We start from the raw sequence: 13438 nt of genomic DNA, 5'->3' as shown, positions 1-13438 counted from the left end.
AAGCATACACAGGTATTAATAGCCAAACAGATCAAGCAGAAGAAAGGACATTAGAGATTGAAGATCAACTTAATGAAATAAAGCATGAAGACGAGATTAGAGAAAAAAGAATGAAAAGGAATGAACGGAGCCTCCAATAAATATGGGACTATGTGAAAAGACCAAACCTACCTCAAAGTGATGGGGAGAATGGAACCAAGTTGGAAAACACTCTTCAGGATATTATCCAGGAGAACTTCCCCAACCTAGCAAGACAGGCCAACATTCAAATTCAGGAAATACAGAGAACACCACAAAGATACTCCTCGAGTAGAGCAAAACTCAAGACACATGATCATCAGATTCACCAAGGTAGAAATGAAGGAAAAAATGTTAAGCGCAGCCAGAGAGAAAGGTCAGGTTACCCACAAAGGGAAGCCCATCAGACTAACAGTGAATCTCTCAGCAGAAATCCTACAAGCCAGAAGAGAGTGGGGGCCAATATTCAACATCCTTAAAGAAAAGAATTTTCAACCCAGAATTTCATATCCAGCCAAACTAACCTTCCTAAGCAAAGGAGAAATAAAATCCTTTACAGACAAGCAAATGCTGAGAGATTTTGCCACCACTAGGCCTGCCTTACAAGAGCTCCTGAAGGAAGCACTAAATATGGAAAGGAAAAACCGGTACCAGCCACTGCAAAACCATACAAAATTGTAAAGACCATCGATACTGTGAAGAAACTGCATCAACTAACGGGCAAAATAACCAGCTACCATCATAATGACAGGATCAAATACACACATAACAATATTAACCTTATATATAAAAGGGCTAAATGCCCCAATTAAAAGACACAGACTGGCATTTTTAATTAGATAAAGAGTCAAGACCCATTTGTGTGCTGTATTCAGGAGACCCATCTGATGTGCAAAGACACACAAAGGCTCAAAATAAAGGAAGAGAAGAATATTTACCAAGCAAATGGAAAGCAAAAAAAAGCAGGGGTTGCAATCTTAGTCTCTGATAAAATAGACTTTAAGCCAACAAAGATCAAAAATTAAAAAGAAGGGCGTTACACAATGGTAAATGGATTAATGCAACAAGAAGAGTTAACTATCCTAAATAGATATGCACCCAATACAGGAGCACCCAGATTCATAAAGCAAGTTCTTAGCGACCTACAAAGAGAATTAGACTCCCACACAATAATAGTGGGAGACTTTAACACCCCACTGTCAATATTAGACAGACCAACAAGACAGAAAATTAAAAAGGATATTCAGGACTTGAACTCATCTCTGGACCAAACGGGACTAATAGACATCTACAGAACTCTCCACCCCAAATCAACAGAACATACATTCTTCTTTGCACCACATCACATTTACTCTAAAATTGACCACATAATTGGAAGTAAAACACTCCTCAGCAAATGCAAAAGAATGGAAATCATAACAGACAGTCTCTCAGATCACACTGCAATCAAATTAGAACTCAGGATTGAGAAACTCACTCAAAACTTCACTACATGGAAACTGAACAATTCATCACATAAACAGAACCAATGACAAAAACCACATGATTATCTCAATAGATGCACAAAAGGCCTTCGACAAAATTCAACACCCCTTCATACTAAAAACTCTCAATAAACTAGGTCTTGATGGACGGGATCTCAAAATAATAAGAGCTGTTTATGACAAACCAACAGCCAATATCATACTGAATGGGCAAAAGCTGGAAGCATTCCCTTTGAAAACCGGCACAAGGCAAGGATGGCCTCTCTCATCACTCCTATTCAACATAGTGTTGGAAGTTCTGGCCTGGGCAATCAGGCAGGAGAAAAAAAGAAAGAAAGGGTATTCAATTAGGAAAAGAGGAAGTCAAACTGTCCCTATTTGTAGATGACAATGACTGTATATTTAGAAAACCCCATCATCTCAGCTCAAAATCTCCTTAAGCTGATAAGCAACTTCAGCAAACTCTCAGGATACAAAATCAATGTGCAAAAATCACAAGCATTCCTATACACAAATAACAGACAAACAGAGAGCCAAATCATGAGTGAACTCCCATTCACAATTGCTACAAAGAGAATACAATACCTAGGAATCCAACTTACAAGGGACATGAAGGACCTCTTTAAGGAGAAGTACAAACCACTGCTCAAGGAAATAAGAGAGGGCACAAACAAATGGAAAAACATTCCATGCTCATGGATAGAAGAATCAATATTGTGAAAATGGTCACACTGCCCAAAGTAATTTATAGATTCAATGCTATCCCCATCAAGCTCCCACTGACTTTCTCGACAGAATTAGAAAAAACTATTTTAAATTTCATATGGAACCAAAAAACAGACCATATAGCCAAAACAATCCTAAGCAAAAAGAACAAAGCTGGAGGCGTCACGCTACCTGACTTCAAATTATACTACAAGGCTACAGTAACAAAACAGCATGGTACTGGTATCAAAACAGAGATACAGACAAATGGAACAGAACAGAGGCCACAGAAATAACGCCACCCATCTGATCTTTGACAACCTGACAAAAACAAGCAATGGGGGAAGGATTCCCTATTTAATAAACGGTGTCGACAAAACCGGCTAGCCATATGCAGAAAACGGAAACTGGACCCCTACTTTACGCCTTATACAAAAATTAATTCAAGATGGATTAAAGACTTAAACGTAAGACCTAAGACCATAAAAACCCTAGAAGAAAACCTAAGCAATACCAGTCAGGACATAGGCATGGGCAAAGACTTCATGACTAAAACACCAAAAGCAATGGCAACAAAAGCCAAAATTGACAAATGAGATCTAATTAAACTAAAGAGCTTCCACACAGCAAAAGAAACTATCATCAGAGTGAACAGGCAACCTACAGAATAGGAGAAAATTTTTGCAATCTATCCATCTGACAAAGGGCTAATATCCAGAATCTACAAGGAACTTAAACAAATGTACAAGAAAAAAAACAAACAACCCCATCAAAAAGTGGGCAAAGGATATGAACAGACACATCTCAAAAGAAGACATTTATGCAACCAACAAACATATGAAAAAAAGCTCATCATCACTGGTCATTAGAGAAATGCAACTCAAAACCACAATGAGATACCATCTCACGCCAGTTAGAATGGTGATCATTAAAAAGGAAACAACAGATGCTGGAGAGGATGTGCAGAAACAGGAACGCTTTTACACTGTTAGTGGGAGTGCAAATTATTTCAACCATTGTGGAAGATAGTGTGGCGATTCCTCAAGGATCTAGAACCAGAAATACCATTTGCAAGGATCTAGAACCAGAAATACCATTTGGCCCAGCAATCCCATTATTGGGTATATACCCAAAGGATTATAAATCATTCTACTATAAAGACACATGCACATGTGTGTTTATTGCAGCACTATTCACAATAGCAACGACTTGGAACCAACCCAAATGCCCATCAATGATAGATTGGATAAAGAAAATGTGGCACATATACACCATGGAATACTATGCAGCCATAAAAAAGGATGAGTTCATGTTCTTTGCAGGGACATGGATGAAGCTGGAAACCATCATTCTCAGCCAACTAACACAGGAACAGAAAACCAAACACCAGATGTTCTCACTCAAAAGTGAGAGCTGAACTATGAGAACACATGGACACAGTGAAGGGAACGTCACACACCAGGGCCTGTCGGGGGTAGACGGTTAGGGGAGGGATAGCATTAAAATGTAGATGTCAGGTTGATGGGTGCAGCAAACCACCATGGCACGTGTATACCTATGTAACAAACCTGGACGTTCTGCACATGTATCCCAGAACTTAAAGTATAATTTGAAAAAAAAAAAAAAGAAAGAAACAAGTTCTTTTTCATGGCCTACTTCTCGAGGTGTCATTGCATGGATTACAACCTAGGCCAGGCAGGACAGGAATTCTTATCCCCATTTTAACATATGGAGACCTAAAGCAATGTATCTAAAGAAGCTGTCAACAAGCCAGGAAGAGGCCCAGTGATAAAGTCTGTGTTTTTCCTTCTATACTGGTGCTCCCCATTTCTAACCCCACTCTGCTCAAATACCCGGCTTTTCCCCACCCAGAGAAATATACTTGTCCCGCTGCTCACCTGAAATGTCTACATCAGTGTCTTGATAGGCTTCTGGGGGTACCTTTGTGTCTGTTCTTACCTGTCCACTTCACATCTACATTTTTGCCCTTAAAAGCCTACAGGCCAGGTTTCTTGGACAAATTCCAGCATCATTCTAGATTCTAGAAAGATTCTGAATGAAACATTCATTCTTTCTAGAATCCACTCTAAAACCTGTAATGATCCACACAAGCTGGGAACACATGACTTGGGTTTGAGGTTTCCTCCTAAATCCCCACACTGAATAGCACTCAAGGTTAAGTGGCTTTTTTACTGGGCTTAGCAGCATACACATTTCCCCACAGAAATGCTTTCTATGTAGAGCTCCTTCTAAACAGGAACCATATCCAGGTTTTGAAACAAATTAAAAATTATCATCATTATGCTTAAAAGTGGGAAAAAAAAATCAACCTTTTGAGAACTGAATTTTTCTCAGTCTTAAATAAATACTCCTAAATAACACTCAGAAAGTTAAGTTAGCAAAGGCTAGTTTTACATAAAAATTACATTCAGAAGGAAATTGGCAAGATATTTTAAAGAATTTTAGGGTAGGCATGTTTTTCTCAATGTGAAAATAAATCAACATAAATATTCTGAAAATATCATATACCATTTCTTGTGAAACATAATCTGGGCTTTTCGTATCAGCAGAATAAAAAGAAAAGTCATAGGTGAAGGTCTTGGTCCGTTCTCTTCCTGAGTCCCCAGTGCCTCCTTCTGGTATCTAGAAAGAAATGATTAGGATAATATTAATAATGTAAAGAGCACTGCCATTTGATCCAAACGTCCATGTTTCTACCCTGACTAAAAAGCATTTCATTCCTGCTGGCTTCTCTAAAACAATAAATAAATAAAATTGAAATATGAACTAAACTCCTTGCAGCAATCCAAGTTGCCTGTCATACGACCCAAGAATACTATTCTGACCTTTTTTTCCCACGATTAACTCCTAAGAACCCAACACTCCAGCCAGACTCTGTTTTTCCAGCTTCCGTGATTTTTATTTACTGTTCCCTCCACCTAAATCCACCAGAGTTGGGCTTTGCACAACTATGAGGGTGGTATTCACATAGATCATGGTAAGACTGGCACCTTCTAGAGCTGTATGATTTGGTGGCCTCATTGAAAATTCCAGGTCAGACGTCTCCTCTTTCATGACACTTCCCCTGGACACTGCATGGAGAAGTAATTTCTCCTACCTCCGACAGCCTAGACTCTTCCAGGACACACCATATTGTGAGTTTACTGCAGGTGTTTGCATGTATCTTGTCCCCCTTGCTATATGCTTAAAGTGCACCCCAAAACCATGTTTTAACATCTTCATATGCTCCCAAAGTCTGCTTATTGGACATATGCTGAATAACTTCAATGAGCACCATATTTTCCATGATCCACATATTATTAAAAAAATTATGGTTCTTATGAAAACACTAAAAGTCTGGGCATCTGTTCTGGTTACTGAAACATCAGATGATAAAATGTTTATAAAACTCAAAAAGCAACAGAGTAATAGAAGAAAACAGATTAATGCACAAAGAAAGGAGACTCATCCAGGGTCAGCAGTCTTTTACCAAAGTACTGTGAGCGTAGAAAGACACATGAAGGAAAGACAAGGTAATTACCAGCAGGGAATGGACAAGTGACAACTGGGTAGAAACATGAGAAGATGCGAGAGGCCAAAGGAAGGGAAAGAAGCACCGTGCAGGCCAGACAGAGCTGGAATGCACAAGGGTTGTGCTAAGCAGAAAAAGAAAGGCATCCAGTGGAGAATGCCTCAGGTAAAGGACATCAGTGCCTCAACGGAGGAAATCAAATGATCCAGAGGCTGCTCAGTTGGAATATGGGAGCACTTCCCAGCTTCTATCATTGGAGATCAACTCGCACTACTTTGAAATTGGATCTCAAAGTACCCAGTCCTTTGAGCCACATATTAATAGAAATCTGCTCCTCAGATGTGAACAGGAGATGGATCTGACTTGGCCATGGAGCATCATGTCTCAGAAATCCAGACCTGAAAGTTAATGACAAATATCGAAGGAGAAAGGCAATGAACCCACAAAGTACTTCATTTCTTTCTTTCTTTTATTTTTTTAAATTTAAGATGGGATCTTGCTCTGTTGCCCAGCGTTGAGTGCAATGGCATAAACAGGGCTCACTGCAGCCTTGATCTCCTGGGCTCAAGTAATCTTCCTACCTCAGCCTCTCGAGTAGCTAGGACCACAGGTGTGCACCACCCTGTCCGGCTCTGATTTCTTCAATATTAATTTTATACCCCTGTTACTCTCCTCAGTGAAAAGCATTCAGTGTCCTTTAAAAATTTCCCAACTAAATAAACAAACAGGATATTTTAAGTGCCAAAGGAGAAACCTGCCATCTTGAAAATATTTTTTAACTTTTTTTTCCAGAAAAGAAATTTGGTGATTTTTTTTTAATCTTTGCCATCCTGAGTTTTGAATAATAATACCAGTTCTTCTTCAAGGATTACCAAACATGATTATTTTCATTAAAAAATAGAAAAAAATCTAGGGGCAAAGCTTATTTAATGTTCACAGAACACAGTCAATTGCCAGGCTAAGTCCATACCACGAGGACACAGGATGAAAATGCCCGAATCTGGGATAGACTCAGGAGCTCCTGGACCAGAGCAACGGCTTGGATTTGGCTTCCAGATCAAATAAAGCCAGGGATGGGAAAGGAAACAGGATCAACTCTTCTGCTTCAAGACTGAGCCCAAGCCAGGTGCAAGTTGACGTGGTTAACTGCACTGGAAAGGAGGGTGTGGAAACAGCAGACAGGCTTTATTTACCCGTAAGTAATCCCCACAGTAAAGCAATCATGGGGCTCTTGGAACTTAAGCAAGGCCAGGTCACTACTTGCCTTTAAGTTTGTGATTGTTGTTTTGCTTTTCTCCATCTGAATAATGAACTTGGCCTCCAAGTCCTTTTCCCTGCAACACAAATAATTCAGTAGTGGTTAGAAGAGAAAACATTATTAAAAACAAAACAAAACTAAACCCATTTGTTTAATTTACTTTTTACATTAGGAGTTTATTTTTCAATGGCATCTGAGGAGCAATCCCGGACACCACTCCTTCCAAAACCTTACTAATATAACATGAAGATACGCAAAATGATGCCACCATCAACAATTATGACTGATACAGTGTGTTGTTAAACCCTGAAAGAATTTCCAATTGTAAGCCAAAGGAAGAGTAAATGAAATCACAGACACCACAATGGGCCAAGACTCACCAAAAAAAAGCAGCCCCACTCACCTTGTTACAAAGAGAAAGATACCTTAGCCCCTACACAAGATGCAAACCAAAAAGAAAGCTGGAGTGGTGACAAGCAGGTGCTGCTTCCAGCAGCAGCCAGGGCACTGTTCCCTCCTCCTACCTTCTTTCTACATCTGTTCAGAAACTGCATTTCTCAGAAAACAGCAGAACAGGAGGACTCCTTAAGAGTACAGTTCCCTAGAATAAATGACCATACATTTACCCAATGGAGTGTGACGCCACTGAACAAGGAATGAGGAAGAACTCTATATCCTGTTATAGCGTGGCCACTGGGATATACTGTTCAGTGGAGACAAAAGATGGAGAAAATCTATGTAGAAAAATACAAATTATATTTTAAAACTTTTTAAAAACCTATGTATTTTTCAAAAGGCTACCTAGGAAAAAAAGGGAAATTGCGGATAAGGATTTGGGGCGGACAAGGGATGTGGACAAGGATAGAAGCTAGATTTCTGCAAATATACTTTGATCTGGAGGTCATCTTTAGAATGATAAAAATAATTTATGCAAAAATGAAACAAAAATTTTAAAAAACAAGCTAAAATTCAGAAGTAAGTTGAAGCAAATGAATCTAGTTGTATACCACAGTGAGAAATTATTTCAATTATGACTCTATAGAGGAATTTGACTATACTGTAATGAGATATATCCTTAAAAAAAAAAAAGAACTACAAAGAAATCTTAAACCATTTTTAGTAATCATATTTTTGGTGGTAACGTAAGTGTCATTATTCTGAGATTTCTGTCTGTGTACTGTGGGACATTACAAGAGTAATTATGTTGGTGCCCTAGAGAACCAAGGTTTTTGAAGTGGCTGAATGAGATACAAACATAAGTTTGATGAGGTTAAGTAAAAACTGTAGTCCTGGCCGAGCTACAGTTGGCTCACACCTGTAATCTCTGCACTTTAGGAGGCCGAGGCAGGCGGATCACCTGAGGTCGGGAGTTCAAGACCAGCCTGACCAACATGGAGAAACCCCATCTCTACTAAAAATACAAAATTAGCCGGGCATGGTGGTGCATGCCTGTAATCCCAGCTACTCCGGAGGCTGGGGCAGGAGAATCGCTTGAACCCGGGAGGCGGAGGTTGCAGTGAGCCGAGATCGCGCCATTCCACTCCAGCCTGGGCCAACTCTGTCCTGGGAAAAACTGTAGTCCTGAATCTAATTGGAAGGAGTAGCAGAAACTTCATCTTTCATCCAAAATTAAAAAAAAAAACAACTCCCTTGCTTTGTCCATTGAAAAGGCCTAGAATCTTATGCTCAAATTACAGCCTATAAATACCATTTTCCACTAAAATAAGTCAGGGTTCCTTGGAGAAGTGACTCAGTCCAAATATTGAACCATTTCCTCACACAATAAAGCAGGAACACTAACACAGGTCACTAGGGCTGTGGCGGGCACCTTGTAACATGGCTCCCAATGATCGCCCGGTACTCACACCCTGGTGTGTATGATCCCTGCCCTTGAGTGTAGGCTGGACCTAGTGAGTCACTTCTAATGACTACAACCCAAACACACCCAAATGATGGTCTGTCACCTCCCAGGCGGGCTTTCAAGACTGTGACTTCTGTCTTGCTGGCTCTCTCTTCTCCCTTCTCTCTTAGAGCCCTGGCAGTGAGAAAAGCCAGGGATGACAGAGTGAGGACCCCTGTGGACAGACCCAGCCAGCAGGAAACAGGGGCCTACCAGCAGCACGCCAGACAGCCTGGCAGGGCACGCTCCCCAAGCCCACACAGGGACATGACGATGAAACATGTCTGGGCAGCCGCCTGGCACCCTGACTGCAGCGCTAGGGGAGAGCCAGAGTCAGAAGACCCTGCTAAACCCCACCCAGATTCCTGACCCATAGAAACTCTGAGATAATACAGGCTGCGTTTTGTTGTTGTTGTTGTTGTTGTTGTTTGGGTTTTTTGAGACAGAGTTTCACTCCTGCCGCCCAAGCTGGAGTGCAGTGGCATGATCTCAGCTCACTGCAACCTCCACCTCCTAGGCTCAAGAGATTATCCTGCCTTAGCCTCCCAGGTAGCTTTGACTACAAGTACGCACCACTGCACCTGCCTATTTTTGTATTTTTTGTAGATGGAGTTTTGCTGTATTGTTCAGGCTGGTCTCAAACTCCTGAGATCAAGCAATCCACCCGCCTCGGCCTCCCAAAGTGCTGGGATTACAAGCGTGAGCCACTATGCCTGGTCAATACACACTGTTTTAAGCCCCTAAGTTTTGGGGTAATTTGTTATACACTAAAAGAAAACTAATACAACGACCCTGTCAAAAGGACTCAGGAACCAACCTGCATAAGTTCCTGCTGCCCAAAGTTGAGAAATCTAGGCAGCAAAAAAACTAAAAACCAACTGAAATACATAGATATTTAAGCACATAAACTCATAACTTAAAAATAAAAACTCAATGGTCCCCTCTGAAGGATCAAAGGATCTGTCTCATTATTTTGAAAACGTTAAAAGAATCAAGCATTTATCTTGCATTTCCAAAACTATCTGTACTTCAAGTAACCCAATAACTGTGAAAGAAAGTTTCTCCTTTAGAGATATTCCTGCTTAAAAAAAAAAAAAGAAGGAATAACAAAATTAAAATATCATTTCGTCACCGCCGGTGAAATTAATGGCTCTAGGGAGGGACCACCAATGGTTACCAGGCCAGCCGCTGTGAAGTACCAACGCCACTGCCCCCAGGGTTCCTGTCCTTCCCTCACAGGGATGGCCTGGCTCTGACCTAGAGCTGCCCTACAGGGAACCAGCAGCAAAGACAAGTGTAAGTGGGAATATGTCAATATCCTTAGGCAAGGGAATCAGCAAAATCCAGCCTATGGGAAAGGCGGCAGGGTAAATGACCCAGCATATTCCAAATTATGACAAATTGCAAAGAATATAAAGATGGAAGGGAAATCTAAAGCTAAAAAAGACATTAAAAACATATCAACCAACTGGATCCCAATTCAAACAGACAAAGCACTTTAAAAATTGTAACCATTTGGGAGGCCGAGGCAGGCGGATCACCTGAAGTCAGGGTTCGAGACCAGCCTGGCCAACATGGCGAAATCCCACCTCTACTAAAAAGACAAAAAACAGCCAGGCGTGGTGGTGGGTGCCTGTAATCCCAGTTACTTGGGAGGCTGGGGCAGGAGAATCGGTTGAATCCAAGAGGGAGAGGTTGCAGTAAGCCGAGATCATGCCATTGCACTCCAGACTGGACGATAAGAGTGAAACTCTGTCTCAAAAAGAAAAAAAAAAAAAAATTATAACTTACGTAGGGAAATGTTAACACTGACGAGATATTCGATGATATTAAGGAATTATTACTAATATTGTAGGTATGATAACAATATTATGACTTTAAAAAAAAACCTTTTAGAGATACATATTGAAATATTTACAAATCAAATGATATGCTGCCTGGGATTTACTTTAAAATAATCCAGGTATGGGGAAACCAGCTAAGGGGTAACATCTTGGCCAGCTCAGATGAAGACAGACAAAATAAATATCAGTTGTGAACAATTAAACCCAAAAAGCATTTGCAGTAAACACCATTCAGGAACTACAGCGGATTCCCAGGGCCAAGTTTAACATTTCCAAGCCTGAAAAGTGCTTCCACTCCAACCCACCAGGAGTTGGACAATTCCATTGTGGACCCAAAAGTAAGAACTGCTTCAAGGACACCCCATATTCATGTGGCTGCAAAACAAATACTTCATAAAATTAAACCTTTCCTACAGCATTCAACTACCAAAGCATGTCCTGCTCAACAAGAGAACAAACCACCTGGGTTTACTTATATCACAGACAGTCACCTCTAGATTCCTCCCATTCCCACAGCGGGTCATTTCTCAGTCAATCACTAACCTAATGTGTCTAGAGCTTTCATCTTACAACCACTATTATCAACAAATACCTCTCATGAACACAAAATTATCCAGCTACATAGAAATATTAGAAGTAATCGTGGTATTGCTCATATTGACTCATCAATTCTTGCCTATAAAATGAAGTAATGTGGCTCATACCATGCCCACTACTCCTGCTGGAAGCCAGAGACTCCATAATTCACCATCTCAGAACCTCACACATTTGGAGCAGCTCAATTCAAAGGGCCCTCCCACATGATCATATATTCTAACCTGCAGGTAACCAGGGCAGTGTGTTCCTAGTTTTAAATTAACATCCATTCTATAAAAGCACTAGGAGAGATACTGACTGAAAGACTGTTACACAATGACTGTCTTTTTATTAGCCACTTCTAAAATGAAAACTGAAGATGCAGGTAGGTTTCAAAGGTTTCACAACCTCCCTGAAATCCTATGCACTGGGATGAGTGGGTGGGAAAGGGGATGAGGAGCAGGAGGCAGGTTCACTATTCTAAGGGTCCACAGCTTTCCTCAGTTTCTCAAAGAGTTCCATCACCCTAAAAGATAGGAATCCCTGCTCTGACCCTTAATGCTCAAAATATGCTCCAGGAACCAGCAACATCAGTGGCTCCAGGGAAGCTTGACAGAAATGAGGGTTCTCAGGCCCCACCTAAAACCTACTGAATAGGAACCTACATTTTAACAAGAACTGTAAATGATTCTGATGAACATTAAAATTTAAAAAGCACTGCTCTGCCGTTGTACTTAATATGACATAGTAATAGACGGGTATTAGGTTTACCCTTATGAAATAAACTCTACAATATTATCTACTTCTTATACTGGGAAACTCACTAGCCTTTGTTCTTTGACTTTTAAGTTTTATTTTTAAAATCACGTGACAGAATATGGATGGATATACCATAAGTCAGCTAATACTGTCTCTGTTCTCTGCTCTTAAGTTGTAAGTGGCTTCTGACCAAGAGCAGTAACTGCTGACATAATCTGATGAAAGATGTCATGTGAATGTCATGACACTCCTCATTCTCACCCTACCAAACCATGAGTGAGTTTCTAGCCCTTTCTATTCCCAGACTGTGTTTCCCAATGTCAATCTAAGGCTATAGCCAGTAATTTAAAGTCATATCAAAAAATAATTACAGGTCATCAAAATTAAGATGGAGGCCATCTGTTTCAGAAAAGGAATTTCACAAATAATTTCCTAGCTTGTTTCCTTCTTTAAGCATAAAAACTGAAAGTTTGAAAGAAAAAAAAAAAAAGTGGCTGGGCCCAATGGCTCCCGCCTGTAATCCCAGCACTTTGGGAGGCTGAGGCAGGTGGATCACAGGTCAGGAGTTTGAGACCAGCCTGGCCAACATGGCGAAACCCCATCTCTACTAAAAATACAAAAATTAGCCGGGCATGGTGGCGGGCTCCTGTAATTCCAGCTACTCAGGAGGCTGAAGCAGGAGAATCACTTGAGCCTGGGGGACGGAGGTTGCAGTGAGCTGAGATCATGCCATTGCTCTCCAGCCTGGGTTACAAAGTAAGACTCCCGCCTAGATGAAAGAGCCAAGTTTCATTTCAAAAAAAAAAAAAAAGGATCTTTAATCTTATTCTTAGTATTTATAACAAAGATACTGGCTAGAGTTTTAGCCATAAAGAGCAAATCTCTTCCTAGTTCCCGAAAACACTTATAGAAAAGCCAATATATTTTTTACTGTTGAGTTCCTTGTACATTCTGGACATGAGTCCCCTATGAAATGAGTAGCTTACAAAAATTTTTCCCTATTCAACAGGTTGTCTCTTCACTCTGTTTCTTTTGCTGTGTAAATGTTTTTTCGTTTAACATAGCCCCTGTCTATTTTTGGTTTTGCTGTCTGTGCTTCTGAAGTCTCACCCATAAAATCTTTGTCTAGAACAATGTCCTGAAGAGCTTTCCCTATGTTCTCTTCTAGTAGCTTTGTAATTTCAGTTCTTACATTAGTCTTTAATCCACCTGGAGTTGACTCTTGTATACTGGGGTAAAATGATATCTCTTTGTGAGGTCACTGTGAGGTCAGTGAGAAAGGGAGGTCGTGTTTCTTTCTTCTGCATGTTCTTATCCAGTTTTCCCAGCATCATGAAGAGAGCCCCAATGTATGTTCTTGGC

The 13438-nt window shown here is 40.5% G+C and overlaps 1 protein-coding gene across 3 annotated transcripts in view; it reads right to left on the bottom strand.

Annotated features, from left to right (window-relative positions):
• KIF16B (kinesin family member 16B) overlaps positions 1-13438 on the bottom strand; it is a 317342-nt gene that overhangs the window by 265700 nt on the left and 38204 nt on the right. For all 3 annotated transcript variants that reach the window (XM_010381460.2, XM_010381461.2, XM_010381462.2), the window contains exons 2-3: positions 7004-7073; positions 4737-4850 (exon numbers count right to left, since the gene is read on the bottom strand). In XM_010381460.2, the coding sequence (XP_010379762.1) occupies positions 4737-4850; positions 7004-7073 (184 nt within the window). The remainder of the gene's footprint in view (positions 1-4736; positions 4851-7003; positions 7074-13438) is intronic.

This window comes from Rhinopithecus roxellana, chromosome 13 (assembly GCF_007565055.1).
Source record: "Rhinopithecus roxellana isolate Shanxi Qingling chromosome 13, ASM756505v1, whole genome shotgun sequence".
NCBI lineage: Eukaryota > Metazoa > Chordata > Mammalia > Primates > Cercopithecidae > Rhinopithecus > Rhinopithecus roxellana.
This window is presented reverse-complemented; position numbering and strand designations above follow the sequence as displayed.